This window comes from Cyprinodon variegatus, unplaced genomic scaffold, assembly GCF_000732505.1.
Source record: "Cyprinodon variegatus isolate N-32 unplaced genomic scaffold, C_variegatus-1.0 Scaffold268, whole genome shotgun sequence".
NCBI lineage: Eukaryota > Metazoa > Chordata > Actinopteri > Cyprinodontiformes > Cyprinodontidae > Cyprinodon > Cyprinodon variegatus.
In genome coordinates, this window is record NW_015150721.1 from 233,361 (window position 1) to 249,533 (window position 16,173).

The 16,173-nt window shown below is 38.6% G+C and overlaps 2 protein-coding genes across 2 annotated transcripts; both read left to right on the forward strand.

The window, feature by feature from the left end:
* Nucleotides 1–1,124: 1,124 nt before the first annotated feature.
* On the forward strand, nucleotides 1,125–7,421 carry hinfp (histone H4 transcription factor). The gene is made up of 9 exons (XM_015382848.1): nucleotides 1,125–1,549; nucleotides 1,624–1,850; nucleotides 4,236–4,347; nucleotides 4,430–4,582; nucleotides 4,677–4,754; nucleotides 4,837–4,957; nucleotides 5,049–5,187; nucleotides 5,283–5,407; nucleotides 6,824–7,421. The coding sequence occupies exons 1-9, from the start codon at nucleotides 1,408–1,410 to the stop codon at nucleotides 7,188–7,190; spliced, it is 1,464 nt and encodes a 487-aa protein (XP_015238334.1). The 5' UTR covers nucleotides 1,125–1,407; the 3' UTR covers nucleotides 7,191–7,421.
* A 2,313-nt stretch (nucleotides 7,422–9,734) lies between these two features.
* LOC107089846 (sushi, von Willebrand factor type A, EGF and pentraxin domain-containing protein 1-like) lies at nucleotides 9,735–13,296 on the forward strand. Its single transcript, XM_015382851.1, has 5 exons — nucleotides 9,735–9,891; nucleotides 12,320–12,484; nucleotides 12,574–12,741; nucleotides 12,811–13,011; nucleotides 13,117–13,296. Exons 1-5 carry the CDS (start codon nucleotides 9,789–9,791, stop codon nucleotides 13,128–13,130), a joined length of 651 nt encoding a protein of 216 aa, XP_015238337.1. The 5' UTR covers nucleotides 9,735–9,788; the 3' UTR covers nucleotides 13,131–13,296.
* The last annotated feature ends 2,877 nt before the right edge of the window (nucleotides 13,297–16,173 follow it).

The following is a 16,173-nucleotide window of genomic DNA, read 5'->3' on the forward strand; positions in this document are numbered from 1 at the left end:
AAGATGTAAAAAAAATCTGCAGTATTTGGTTTAAAAAGTATGTTCTTAGATGACTGTTTGTAGGATTAGCTGACTGAATGACCATTAGAATAAATCCTGCTGTGGGTGTGTGGACAATATCAGATTGCAGAGTGGCAGCCGGTGGTTAAGGCATTGATCTTGGAATCCTGAGGTTTTGAGTTTGAGCCCCTCTGCCACTCTGGGTCTCTGAGCAAGACCCTTAACCCCCATACTGCTCCCTGGGCGCTGCACAATGGCAGCCCACTGCTACCTAAAGGGATGGGTTAAATGCAGAGGTAAATTCCTCCAATGTGAGATCAATAAAGTTCAACTATTATTATTATTATTTTTTTTTAAGCCAGATTTAGGTGGGACTAGCTTAAATCAATGTTCAAGTATCTCAATAAATCTGTGACATTGTTGGGTTATCTACCTCGAGCAGCAGAGAGATGACAATCATTACATACATTTTGAATTGGGGTTTAACAATAATATCAATAATAAAAACAAGTAAACAAGAATGATGGGGCTCTAAACTAAAATATTGAGCTACACTTTGAGGGAATCACTGCAATCAGGTGTTTTCTGAAATGTCCAGTGAGATTATTGCACCTTTTGATGATTTGTTGATGAAATGTTTGTGAGCAAGTTGCTCTAATGTGTCCGGAATTGAATGGTTTGTTCTTTTTATTATATATAAATATATTTTTTTTTTTTTTTTTTTATTCAAAATCAATATTTGATCTATTAAATCACAAGTTAAAATCGTTTGTATTGATCTTCTGCTTCTTCTTATTTGAATTGTTTTGAATTAAAGCTTTTAAACGTTCCAGCACAACTATATTAACAATCCATTTTATAATTAGCGGACTGAGGGAGGGGAAGGTGTGTACAAAGTGACCGGTCAGGAAAAAAACAGGTAAGAAAACAAACATTATTAAAAATATATATTTTAAAATATTTAATGCTAACCTTAAACCAAGGAGAAAAAAAAACAATCTAACCTAAACTAAAAGATAAGGACCGAGAGGGTTAAAACCGATCACAAGTCTCATTAAGTAGCCGGAAATAATTAACTAATCGTTGTTTCTGCCGGACCTTATTTTTGCAACTTGTATTTCCGGTGAAAGACCGGAAATAAGGTTCAGTCGTTAGAGCTCCGCGGGAAAGTCCAGTTAAAAAACCTAACTTTGACACTCCGTTGATGCAGTTTATAGTAAAATAAAACAGAACATCTAACAGACCGTTATTGAACGTTTTATAGAAACTCGTGTGATGTGTCCTTAATGGAGTCAGTGCTGCTGAATGTCTCAAAGGTTTGTTTTGAACTTAGCCCTCTGTGACAGCTAGCTTCATGTAAATGCTGCTCAGGTAGTGAGATAAACAGCAGCTCCGCCTTAGAGAGCCATGCCTCCCGGTAAACGCATCCGAAAGAAAACCCTTAAACTTGAGTGTGAGTGGGCTTCATGTGGAGAAACGTTCAGTCAGATGGAAAATTTCTGTAAGCATGCTGAAGCTCATCTCACTGAGGAAGAGGAGGAAGGAGAGGGTAAGTTCAGATCAAGGAGGTCCGTCTCAATAACCGGGTGATGATCAGTAATTCAGCTCTGTTTGGTTGTCCAGATGAGAGAAACTGTCTGTGGAAAGACTGTGGGTTTTGCTCGGTGGACGGCCTCGAAGAGCTGCGACGCCACCTCCTGTTCCACTGCTACCACACCAAGCTGAAACAGTTGGGTCAACAGATCCTGGACGCCCAACCAGAACTTGGTAGCTGCTCCATAGGCAACCACAGCCGCAACATCATCCCAGAAATCCCTGACAATTTTGTCTGCCTGTGGGAAGAATGTGAGGTAGGGTCCACATTTGATTTTTTTCCCAGCGGAATGGTTGGGTAATGTTTTATCAACACAGCTGATTGGACTTTCTCCTTCAGTCCTTGATATAATTATAATAAATTGTTCAACATCTGCGTCAATAGAGCGGCCAACATGGACCAGTAACCCTGTACCAATAACACAATGCAAAATATATGTGTGATTAATAAATTATGAAATATGCTGGAACAGAAACAACAACTGAAGGTTAATTGCTTGGACCAGTTTTATGTTTAGAATTTTATTTTATAAATTATTTGAAAATTCAGCTTGTTTTGCTTTTCACTTAATTATTGTGGTAGGAAAACCATTTTCTTTTTATAGATCTGAGGTTTCATGAGCTGCAAAAGACTCTTTGGCTCACTTAATGTATAAAGGGATGAACTTTTTCCCAATTTTTGTTTCATTCGTTTTTTTTCTATGTCCCCATGAAAAAACACCTGTCCCCTGGTATATTTGGTTTAAAAGCTTCACTTCCCTTCACCAAGTGCAAATTATAAATTGCTTTAGACCGTCTATGTTCTGTTTATTTAAGATGATTTGTTTTATATTTAGCTTTTTATTTCATTTTAAGGTTACAGATCTTAAAATTAATTTAAATGTTTAGCCGTAGTTAAACTGAGGTAGTATGAACAATTGTTTTCATAGGAATATTACTAAAATAAACCTATGAAGGGGTAAATGTTCCTGCTCTGGAAGAGGTTTTAACGTAACTTAATTTATTACAGAAATATGTGCCCTTATGAATTGGGCCCATTTTAACTGATATCCAATCTAGAATGTTCCTCTATTTCGGGACCAACACAGATTACTAACGGCTCAGTGCATCTACGTTCGGCACAGTGACGTTTAATCCAGAGGTGTCCCAATCCAACTCCATTTCAATATTGCAGCTTTGACTTGCGGCTGCATCAGTGCATCTTTGATCTTCAGAATTTCCTTTTAGAAACGGATGTAAATATACAAAAAACAAGTGGATATTGATTGTTTTCAAATATAGGAATGAAAATTAATATGCAGAGCCAATCCTTTTTCTGTAACTGTTGGTTACAAAAAAAGTAAAAGACATGGTCAAAAAGAGTTCAATGAACATCCACAAAAAATAAAATTACTTTAAATAATAATAAAAAAAAATCAGGTTGTTTCTATTTTAGAGACCAACTGTTGCCACTTCATTGGAGCACCAAATTTGACATAGTGCCATTATTGCTTTAGCCCATAATAAAATATCTTTAGAACTTTACCCAGATTTTAGAAATGGCTAAACAAGTCTAGTCATCAACAGATATATCAGCACAGATGTTAGAGGGCAGTGGGGGAGCAAGAGGATGTTCAAAATATTGTTTTAACAATTAAAATTGATTAGTCTGTACTTAAAACACTTTATAAAACCAGTGACCCACTGGTTGCAGAACAAACCCATACCTCCTGAGCCATGAGATTACAAAATCTCCTTCTTCTTGCAGAAAATCATCTTCCTCTCTTACTTGCTTGCAATAACTGCACTCTGTTAAATTTGGGGTTATTTTCAAATAAGGGACCGGGTCCAATGTACGAAAATGAAAAAATAGGCTTTTTTAAAGATGCGGCGGCCCAAAATATTTCAGTCTTGGTAATAAAGGCTTCGTCAGTAGAACAATGAAGCTCTTAGCGGTGTGTGAAAGCTCAGCCATCCAACACACACACATCTGAGGACGCACAGCTGTTTCTGTCTAACTTTTTTATTTTTTTGTGATCTAACCAGGACCTGAAGTTAACTTTTTTTAGCCGCCAGCTGCTGTGGCAGGTGGATTGTGTATTTCACAGTTTATTAGCCACTTCTTTTCTGTTTTCTGTTATCCATTTCCAAAGGCGAAATGAAAATCATTGCTTTTTTTTAATCAAATAGATTGCTGGTATTAAAAACATTTTTTTTTAAGCTGTTACCTAAATAACATGACTGTGTGGATATGGAACAAAGTGGTACTCAGCCCCTACTTTGAGTATTAAACTGGTATGATATCAGAATGATTTAGAGAATCTTTTACTGATTTTGTAGTTTAAAAAGTTAGAAAAGGCTAAACGCATCAAATATTGTTCATATAAGAACAACTGATCAGTTTATATTATAGGTATATTCAGGCAATAAGTTACAGCAGTTCTTAAAAAGTCAAATTGATTCTATCATCTTGTTTATATTTAGATGCAGACTAATGTGTTCCAATATTTGTTTTTTGATAATATCAGATCAGGCCAGCCCTGTTTTTGAGGAAAGTCGGGTCTCAATGACAAAATCTTTTCAACCCAGTGTGTAATCAGTCTTGGATTGTTGAACTTCATCCCTTATGATATTTTATTTCTTTTTCCCCACATTTGTCACAGCAAGCTCCGTTTGAAAACCCAGAGTGGTTTTACCGCCACGTTGAAATGCACACCCTCTCCATAGAAATCCCCACAGGTGAATGGGAGTTCCCCATACGCTGTGGGTGGAAAGGTATTTCATCCCATATGTTTCAAGAGCACGACCACAGAGTTTATCATTTCTCACCTGCATTTTGTTGTGATGTTTTTTCCAGATTGCGAGGCTACCACTAAAGGACGCCCTAAGCTGCGGGAGCACCTACGCAGCCACACGCAGGAGAAGGTGGTGGCGTGTCCAGGCTGCGGGGGGATGTACGCCAACAACACAAAGTTCTTCGACCACATAATTCGACAGAATGCCATGGAAGGTGAGGCTGTGTAGACTAGTGACAGTTATTTAAAACAAGCTCAAAGTCTAGTCGTGTCTAATTGCTGCTGGGTGCGTCCGTGTGTCTCCTGCAGGTCAGAGGTTCCAGTGCTCTCACTGCTCCAAACGCTTCGCAACAGAACGGCTCCTTAGAGACCACATGAGGACCCACGGTCAGTTTCGAGGCAGTACATGTTCATCTGAATATGTTTTAATGCACATCTAAAAGCTATTTTGTTTCATATCTGGTCCCAGTGAGCCACTATAAATGCCCCCTTTGCGACATGACGTGCCCTTCGCCCTCTTCACTTCGCAGCCACATCAAGTTCCGTCACAGCAACGAGAAACCATACAGCTGCGAGTATTGCGAATACAGGTACTCTATGCTCTGTAGCTACTGTTATTCTGAAATCATGCTCATAAACTGGTCCTAAAGTTTACTGCTGTTTGTATTTTTTTATTTTTAGCTGTAAGAATCAGATCGACCTGCGTAAACACCTGGAGACCCACAGCAGCGACCCGGCGTACCGCTGCGACGTTCCCGGATGTAGCTTCAGTTGTCGAACGCTCAGCACCATGAAGATTCACCACCAGAAGGAGCATGAGGTGATGCCTGCAAGGCTTAGAGCAGGTTTAATGCTTCTGTCACAATGAAGTTTAACCAAATCTGTTGTCTTGTTTTTTCTTTTACACATTTTTAGGGAACTTTTGTTGCTCGCTACAAATGTCACGTGTGTGGCCAGTGTTTCACCAGAGGCAACAGCCTCACTGTCCATCTCCACAAAAAGCATCAGTTCAAATGGCCCTCAGGACACCCCAGGTTCAGGTTAGTGTCCTGTTCAATTAGAGAAATAAGCGCTGAAAAATATTTGAACCCCTTAAGTTTTATGACATGCTGGTTTGTTTCAGCCAAAAAATAGTTGATAAGCGTTTAAAATAAACTTTCCTGCTTTGTGCAATAAAGGACAAATATTTTTGAAAAAAGTGTAAACCGAGTCAGATCTGATAGAAACGATCTGATTGGATTTAAGTTTGTGATTGGACTGGGGCTGGGCAATGTGAATAAAATCTAATATCACAATATATTTCAGCTGTAGTCGGCAATGGTTTTGCAGCACATCTTACAAATTAGCACCTTGTGTTCGACATCTTCGGCGTGAAATCTTAAACACTGAGATATATTGCTCAGCTGGAACACCTGCTGTCATTATATTTCGCCGGTTGCTGTAGTGTACGTACCGTGCAGAAAATAATCCTGTTTGGAGGAGGGGTTTATAATGCATTCAAAGTGTGTGGGGAAAAATAAAACTCAGTGAAATAGATGCTGGCGGCTTAATGTTATTTGAATTTGTACTCGAGTTAATTTAATAAGTAATTGTAACTATTGTGCTTGGGGAACCTAGAGATACGTTAACTATATTCGATATATCGCCCACCCCTAGATTGGACTGGGCTGTTCTAACACAGCTGTATTGCAGGTCTGGCTCTTTGTTTACTGGAGGTTAGCCTCCACCCACTCCTAATGACCTTTACCGTCCATAGCAAGGTTTTTAAAAGATTGCAACCTTTTTGTTTTCTGCCGCTTCCCACAACATGATGCTGCCAATGCCATGCTAAACACAGGGGTTGCTGTGTTCAAGTTGAGGAGCAGTGTTGGCTTTAGGCCCATAGGGTCTGATCTTCAAAAAGTCCAAACAACAGGGGTAGAAATGAAAAGGTATGTCTAATAACGGCATTTTGTGGGTGATGCGAAAAAAGAAAAATACATAAATACATTATAGCCTTAATTGTATCTTTTTTTATTTTTTTTATTCAGAGAGACTAATTGTGCTTTGTCTAAGGATAATGATGAAAATTAGCCTTTTGACTAATACTGGCATGTTTACATAATTTTAATTAAAGTGCATTGTCCCCAACGAATAAATCCTGAATTTGTGAAGAGGTTAACCAATAGTGTGACGGTACGTGCTACCACCCCACCTGAGCTGTGAACCTCTGATGCTCCTCCTAGGTTACTATAGCACTCCTGCCATCTTGTTGTATCTCTTTAACCTTTTCAGGTTGAATGGACAGCTTGTTGTTGGGTTTCAGGTTGTATTCCTTAGATTTCCTGATGATGGATTCAACTGTGTTTAAGAAAAAGCTTCTGAAAGTCTTTAATTCACCTCAGCCTAAAAAAAAAAAATAAACAAAATTTCATAGCTGCAATAATTACTTTGATCTTCTTCCTTCAACCTGTCAGGTACAAAGAGCATGAGGACGGCTTCATGAGACTGCAGCTGATTCGCTACGAGAGCGTGGAGCTGACTGAGCAGTTGATGAGAGAGAAGCAGAAGAGGCCCGAGGAGGACGACAATGAGGACAGTTGTGATGCTGAGGGTCAGGAGCTGGAGGAGGAGGACCCTGCTGCAGCTCTTGCTGCTTCGCAGGTGCAGGTACAACTTAGAGGGCTGTTGGTGGAGGAGCAGAGGACAGAGGAACCAACCATCACAACTGGAGAGGCTGCTCGGGTAGAAGACGTGCTGTACGTCCTAACAGGAGGGGAGGACTCGGTCATACTGCAGCTTCAGGGTGCTGCTGCACAGCAACAAGAAATGCAGGTGGATTGACTCGACACAGAATGCATCAGTGATGGCGTTTCCCACATTCTTTGAGACTGTAGATAATCCTTAACCCTCATGGACATCTGATGCTGATTGATGCTGCCTCTAAAATGTGGCCTTTTTATTTATTCAGTGGAATGCTCCGACAAATCAGCCGCAAATTTTACAGTTATATGACTAAAGACAAAAATAAACTCAGCAGTTTCTTGTTTGACTTGTTCCTGAAATAAATTAAAAACTGTTTCAAACTTTTATTTTGTTTCTTTCTAATTTAATTGCAAAAAGTCTGTGACATAAAAGGAGTGTCTGTTAATTATTTAGACCTGGGTTGATGTTTATGGGTTGTAAACCTGGACCTGCAACGTATAATCAGGTAAAGGTAAGAAGACCTTTTTACTAATTATTGATGCTTGAATACTCAATCTACTTACATTTTATGAAGTTTCACTGCAAAAATGAATCTAAAAATATTTAGATAAATGTTTTTGTCCTTAATTTGAGCAGGAAAATATGACCTGCCAATTTCATGAGTATTTTTGCCCTTAAAATAATATATTATGCACTTGAAATAAAATATTGGAGTTTTTCTTATTTTAAACATAAATCATCCTATTGCCTTAGAAAACTCTCTTGCCTCCTTAAATCAAGGAAAAATACCCTGATTTAAAGGGAAATTTACTTCGTTTTCAGCTTAATTAGAGTATGGTGACTCAGCAATCGGAGTCTACAGTAAAAACTGAGTATTTAATTGAACCATCCTATCATTTATTGCACTGCAATCTTTTCACTATCAGTAGAAACTGCAGCTTTTAAATAAGTTGGGAATGAAATGCAGGTAAAAATGTTATGTAAACCATTATGGCTATATCTAATTTTTTATATTTGCCCTAATTATTTAAGTGCAGTGATTGAATATTCAATTATTTACTATTTAATTTAATAATACCCAATTATTTATTTACAATTATTACTACAATGAGATAAATTTATCTGGACTACTTTTGTTGAATACAGTTAATTCTGTGAACCGTTTCGTCTGTTTCTTTCACAGATTTTTACATTTTATGCTTAAGAATGTGTTTATCCATGGTTTTGAACCAATCGCACCTTGAATTTTGTTATAAGAACTAAATAAAAACGGTCTCAGTAAACCAAAAGCACACAGAATAAAAAAAAAAAAACAATAAGCTGTCCTGCTTATTGTGTCTCCCTCTGGCTTGTTGGCTAGTTACTCAAAATGGTATCATGAATCATTATGCACATTATGATATCAGAAAGACCTATTTGCAGAATATGAAATTAACATTTAGGAAAAATTAGAAACACTTGACACACGGATATCCTGAGTGGTGGGATCATGTGCCGAGTGCTTCCTGTCCAGTGCTTTGCAGACTATATGCAAAGCACTGGAGCACTTTACTCTATTTACATCCTCAACAATAATAAAGTTTTGTTTGCACAAATTCATAGTCTCCATGCATGTAATGTATGAAAGAGAGACAAATCCGAATGGTTGGTAATTTAGGAGGCTGTGTGAAAGGACCCCTTATACAGCCTCTGTCTCTCTGGACCTTCTAAAGTGGCTAAAATAATAGAGAACCAAAAAAGTTTTTGTTTTATACAGATATAACAGATAATGCTGATTTTAACTGATTTCTTTTCATTAAATCCGTTTTCTGAATTTCTGCATGAGAATGACCCTAAAGTAGTGGGGGTGCACATGATCACCGATCTTTAAACACTCTGACATGCTGACGCTGATTGGGGGAGTATCAATTTATAACAAAAACCTTTGTTTCAATCTTATTTTGTGGAGGGAAATTAAAATGCCAGTTAAACAATTACTTTTTTTTTTACTGGTAATGAAGTGGTACTGTTAGATAAAAATGAAAAGCTTGGAGCACTAACATTGGCTGATTTTCAAACCTTAGATTGGTTTTACATCCAAGTATCAGAAGATCATAGATCTCCAAATATTTAGTAAATATGGGCCAAATGATGGGCCAGCCAATACGTCGGTTTGAAACAATTTCCTTTGTTACACATTTTCTACAAATAACATCACATAGAAGAGCAAATATAATCCTCTTTTGCAATAAATGTTTTCTTTTGTTTTATTTTAATCTAAAAAAAGAAAAAAATTGGTAGTTCTTATTACAAAAAATGATGTCCTCTATTCAGAAACTTGCAACATTTATGCCCTTTGCATCGTGACAGTTTTAGTTCCTTCTTTTTGACAAATCACATTTTTATTTGAAATGAAAAAATTAGGTGGGGTTGTTAGATGTTATCCCTCACAGTAAACCATCAACAATTCCTTTGTTTTAAAATGTAGCCCCCAATTAAACCTGCACCAGATGAGTTGGAGAAAACCGCCTGCAGGTCTCCAGGTCCAGTCACAGGACTATAAAGGACACAGCATTAGCCGTGTGTAGAAGATTAGGAACCACACAGAGCCTGGCTTATGTCCTAACGTCACTGCTTCACAGCTCTACTTTCACAGCCTTTACCTTTCTGCTTGTTTTTAGAAGACATTAAGTAATTTCACCAGCCAGTTACGAAATGCATCTGCAAGCTTTCTGGGGCCAGTAATGGAATTAGAAAATGGGCTCCATGTTGTTAAATGTGCTTTTGTTTTTCTTGTTTTGGTCCTTTAATAATGGGATTTCTCAGACGCCTGAGTGGAATGGAGAGCTGGAAGTTAGCGGTAAGATTCCCCGCCATTTATGTTGCTTCTAAATCAAGGAAAGATATCATTAATGTTCTAACCTCCAAGAAATGTTATTAGCAGGAGTAACTCTTATGGATCTCTTGTTTTTAAAACAAAAACAACAAAAAACCCAGTCCACATGATGCTGTTGCCCCTGTACTTCACAGCTGAGGTACATCCTCTCAGAATAACATTTTCCACCTCTATCTTTCCTAAAGTAAGGGAAAAGTTTGGCAAAAATGTTTATTAGACCCATGGTATGAAAGCCCATTGCTGCTACTTGAAAGTAAACAAAATTCACATGGTTTGTCATAATGTTTAAATGAATAATTTTGAAATAAAAAGTCAAAGTCATAAGGAGTTAAATATCATGCATAACTTGAAATTATGACTCATTATCTAATTATTATGAATTTGAAAGTCTTAATTATGACTTTAAATATAATTATGACATACCATGTCATTTTATTTCACTTTCATGTGTCAAAATTTGCCCTAGTATGGAGATTTCTCTAAAAATTAAGTTTCTATGGAGCTCAATTGGGGCCATGAATGTTCCTCTAACATGTTTTTTTTTTTTTAGAATGAATAGAAATAATTTGAAACCAAAAAATTCTTTTGAACCTAAGAATAAAAAAAAATGTGAAACTTAAAAGTATTTCTGAAGCTGAAAAGAAATGTTCGAAAATACTTTTCAATTTCAAGTTTAGGGGGAGTCTGGTTTGTTGTTTTTTTTTGTTGTTGTTTTTTTTTGTTGTTTTTTTTTTTCAGCCTGAACAAAACTAAACAGTCAGTGCTGCATTTAGGAACCATAGGAAATAGAAACGTCTTTCAAACCTTGATATTCTATATTTACATAATCAATAAAACGCTTCCCTGATCTGAGCTTATACTGTTATAACCCCGCAGGTGCTGCAGTCAGTCTCATGGTTCTACCACTTTAGTTTGAGAGTACAGGAAAAGTCCTACCCGAAATTAAAATGCAGAGCAAATTTATCAATATAATTACTCTAATGAGATGTGTGTAATGTGCTGGAATAAAATACATGTTAGTGAAGCATGCAATTATGTTAAAGATTATCATCAGTATTTTTATTTGGGTCGAGCCAATAGGAATGCTACTGCTTCAGTAACCTTACTTGCTGGGCTATGTGAAAAGACTATAGGAAACATGGATGTTTTGATACCCACAGCCTAAACTAACAGTAAACATCTAGAATCTGAAGGCTCCAGCATCCACAAACATCAGGTGCTTTCATAACTAGATTGCTAATAGATACAACATATGCATGCTAAAGCCAGGGGGAGCCAAGACCCAGGGTCAGATAGAGGCACTAACAACAGCCCAGAGAGTTGGTACCAAGTCCTGATAATGCAAGAACAACCGAATGTGAGAACAACTGAACTGAGAAATAGGATTATGGCCTGTCAATCCCAACACCAGCTAGGGAAGTCAAGCCAAGTGCATCCAGAGGATCTACTAGATGGTGTCCATACAAGGTACAGGGACTAGGTACAATCCCCACTGTGACCATCACAGAAACCAATGAGCTGATTTACGGTACAACATTGCTGATGCAGTGGCTGAAACGTCCAATCCCCACCAATGGCTAGAAAGGGCTGGACTTCAGCACAGCACAGGGACAGGCCTTGAGCACCAGAGCAATAGAGGCTATGAAAAGAGGCCCTAGCATCTCACAGCAGGGTGGAAGATACTGGCAGAAAAGGAATACATGGAACGTCAAAACCAAGTGGCTGGTATAGTGTACAGAAATATCTGTGCAGAATACCAACTGGAGACCTCCAGGTCAGAATGGAAGCAGCTTCCCAAGGTGTTGGAGAACGACAGTGCTAAGATCCTTTGGGACTTCCAGTTACAAACAAAATGGTTTTGGCCAACCAACCTGACACTTTGATCTAAAGAGAGCCTGAAAGGTAAAGGCAATGGGCTATATGCCCAAATCCACTATTTTTTAAACTTCGGCCAGCTGTTTTGTTTCCTTTTTTCACCACCAGACTTACTGATTAATCCAGGTGTGTCTGGCTGTTCTTATCATGGTTACTGAGGTCACACACACCTGGATCAATCGGTTTGTCCAGAAATAAAAGACAGAAAACCAAGGAGCTGGCTCAGGAGGTAGCGACGTTGGCCATATAGCCGACTGTAGTGCCCCAAGTCGTCGGAGCATTTCGGGCAGTAACTCCCAGTGGCTCCAACAGACACCTGGAGAAACATCAGACATCTCAGCCCAAAAAAGCGCAGTGCTAGGAACAGATAAGAGACTATGAAAAGACATCAAGCTCCCAGGCCTCTACTAGAGGACCCAAGCTTGAGATTGAGAAGCCACGCACCTCACCCAGGAGTACAACAGGCCATAAATATCAACTTCTATGTCTAAATAAATATAAACTGTTTTTGCTGCAGGTGAGACAGAATGGATTCCCCAACCAGAGCTCATCGATGACACCTATTGGTCTGGGTCAGCACCCTTTTGTTTAGGAGGGTGTAAGGCCCGTCACCAGGAGCTAAGGAAAGATCCCTGTGGAAACTCTAGTTGCTGCTGGCTCGGCTACAAGTCCCTCTGCAGAGGTCAGACAAGACTTACAAGTGTTTTTGGAGTCTGATTTGTTACTGTAGGAGAGCTCATTGTCTTGATTTGCATTTTTATCATGTGTTAGTGAATTGTGGGAGGCCTGATGTGGACTATAACGGATGGGTCTACGGTAATGACTGGTGGGTTGGTTCTGTGGTGAGGTACACATGTCGAGCTGGCTTCCTGCTCGTGGGAAGTCCCACCCGTTCATGCCAGTCCAACGGCCGCTGGACCCCAAAACCCACTTGCCTCAGTGAGTAACCAGAAAGTCTTTATGTGTCGTTGGGAACATTTTAGCAGTTCCTACCTTTCTGCCTGTCAGGGATGTGCCAACGAGGAAGCATTGAAGTCAGGGAGAGCGAACTAAATGGCACATGTGACTCCACCTGTGAGAATAAGAGCTACTTTGGTCCAACCAAACTGGGCTGCTCGCTGATAAACAACTGTAAGAAGAAGGAGACTGGCTGGAAGAGGTTCTTTGCGCAGTGTGTCCCTTGTATTTGTGACTGCGCCTTAACCTGTGGTGAGGAGCTTTTGACGTAATCAGTTTTCTCTGCATAAATAGACTTTAATGTGATTCATTATTGTTTTGATTAACATTTCTGCTCTTTTATGGATTTTTTTTTAGCAACCGCCGGCTGATGATGACCTAAGAAGCTGAAACACCTGCCACCAGTTCCACGGACAAGTCAATAACATAAAATCTAAATGTTAAATCTAAACAAGATGTATTTGTTTCTTTTTGTATAGTTTAGCATTTTCCCTTTGACTGGGACATAGATAGGTTGATACCTCAGGTTTGAAACAAGACGACATATTTGTTAGTAAAGGAGACGAAGGAAAGGAAACTGAAGGGAAACCACAGAGATAAGGCTCTGAGCTCAACTGCTTCTCCTTTAAGCCCATCTGTTCAGCAAGGAGTAAAAACTCTAATCTTGTTACAAATGGTAGATCTGCAGTTAGATTCCTGTTGTGAAGGCTGTAAAAAAAAGCTTCAGATGGTCACCACAATATTTATGGTTTTTAATCTTTTATTGCAGAAAAAACTTCCCAGTATTTGTAGATATATCTATATTTGCATATAGATTGATTTATAGATGTTTTGTCCCAAAATCATGTGTCACAGATGACAATCTTGTATTTATGTATAACATCAATTACTTCAGACCTATTTCAAATCTTTTCATTTTTACATATATTTTTTCAAACCACTTAGGTGTAGTTTCTGAAATGTTTAGATTAAATAATTTCTGTACCTTTCAACTGTGACATTTCTGTTACAAACCACTAGGTGTAGCTGTTTATTCAATGTCTTATCATTGCATAACTAACACTAATATCTAAACACAGACATGATGAATAATTAATGATAGAAATTAAATACAAAGCATGAATATTTTTCAATATATGCATTCCAGAAGAGGCTACTGCAGATTACTCTTGTTTTCTGGAGCTCCAGGTGCTGAACCTCAGGATGATGTGCTCATCTGCTTTAGGAGCGTAGCAGCCGATTCCTGTAAAACAAACAAAAAACTGAGCTGTTTTGGTTAAACCCTGACATAGTCTGTGTTCTTTTTACACCTACAGCAACCAATGAGAGGCTTTTTATTTCAATAACACAATATTAAAACTATTTTACTTTACAATTTGGAATAATTGCTTTGCATGGTGTAATTAAAGGTGTGGGAAAGGCCAAGCTATTCTCCTGCTTCATTAAAGCTCATTAGGTCCCCCTCAGATCTGCTACCACTAAATCTCGTGGGAAGATACTTACCCACATCCAGTCTGGTGTACTCTCCAGAGTTTTCAGACAGGATCTCCCAATAGGTCTGCTTGTGCTCATCTCCAGCCACTCCGTTCACACTCTGTAGGAACACACCAAAGTCTGGATGATCCTTCACTGTGAACCTGATAACACAAGGAATGAGATCTTCAACCTTTTAGCAAAAGCCCCGTGGCAGCAAGAAGAAAGGATGACATGTAAAGGGGTTTAATCTAAGTTCTTACTTGAAGTCTGGTTGGGCTTCTTGCAGTCTCCTCAGAGCTCCGAGCAGCACGCCTCCCTCCGCCACAGAGCTGGAAAAGGACTCTGGAGCCATGTTGAAGAGGTCGTTCTCCACAGTCAGCCTGATTGGAATAGAGATGGGACCTGCACACAAATTCACAATATGCACCAAACTAGACATGACTACATAGAGGAAACACCACCTAACCAACATACCTGTGTTTGTCATCCCTTCACGCGTGAGCAGCAGCAGAAGGAAGCCCACAGAAAGCAGAGCTGCAGGTCGTTCAGCCATCCTGGTATCCTGGTTGATGCTTCTTTTCAGAGCTGCACCTCAGTAGGCCTACTTATAGAAAGCCAAACCCTTCTTTATCACTAATGAAATCTCACCCCCCTCCTGCTGTTCCTTTACAATATCATTTTTGTTCTCATTTCAAATGCCCACAAGTGACAGCATGAAATAAAAACAATGCCAGCGTTGTTATCTCAACATAGCTGAGTGTCAGTTACTGATAACGGGAACATGATGAAAAAAAATGTTAATGATTAATTATCGTTTGATTAATAATCTGCAATGGGATGTTTTCACACAAAGTTCCAAGAATAAGAAGGAAGGTTGGGTTTCAGATAATCAGATAACCTCTGTAGAGAAGGTGATAGATGCTTTTGTGGTCTATGTGCTTTTTTATGTTTTAACAATTTTCTTTAAAAAACAATCAGTACTTATTATTTAACACATTTCTGGAGCTTAACAAAAACAAAAAAAAACAAACAAAAAACAATCTTCTCTTTGCTACAAATATACTTTTTCTGTTGTATGAAACCTGAAAAAATCTATTGGGGAAAAAAATCTGGATTCATTAGGGGGAAATATTCCAATCAGTGCTTTGCAAAGGTTTTCATTCCTATGAAATAGTTTTTTGTTCTGTATAAAGCACTGTATAAGTTGGACATACTGAAAAATTAGATGTGGACTTATTAGGTTTGGCAGATCTTTATATTTGTTTCCTTTTGCTCTGTGAAACAAACCCATAAAACCTCTCAGAAAATTATGCAAAATGCTTTCTTTGACTAAAAAAGTTCCTCTGTCCTTAATAAAAATACCGTACTGACATGGAAGCATCAACTTGTGAGGATTTTCTTTTCAGCAGTGACATCAAAGCTGGTTAGCGCTGATCCACAGATAGATGAGATAAACAGAGAAAATTCCTGGAAGAAAACCTGAGTGATGCTGTGGAGGAGGTTCAGCTTCCAGCAGGGGTTTGTTTAGATCAGAGGATATTCTGTCCTTCCAATGACCCAGTCAATGTGCCACTCTACAGTTTGTTCATCATCTTTATGCTTGACAGGTTGATGGAGGTAGCAGGCTAAGCAGAGATGTCCAAATGCCAGACACCCCCTCAGATGACTGTTTTCAATGTGGCGAAGCAGGGGCTCTCCTCTAAGCCTGCCCCAGATGACCAGGTCCTCACCCTCTTTCTAAGAGAGTATGAGACTCATTTATGTAGTCAAAATTAATGACAGAATTGGTGGCAAGGCTGAAAGAAAATGATTTTTGTAGATGAGCTTCATCTAACCTAATTTTGAGCTCATCTGAAATAAGAATGTTCTAAACCTCAATTCTCTAGATGTTTTAAGTTAGTAGACGGATGCCCCAAAATAACTTTTTATTACAGTGAA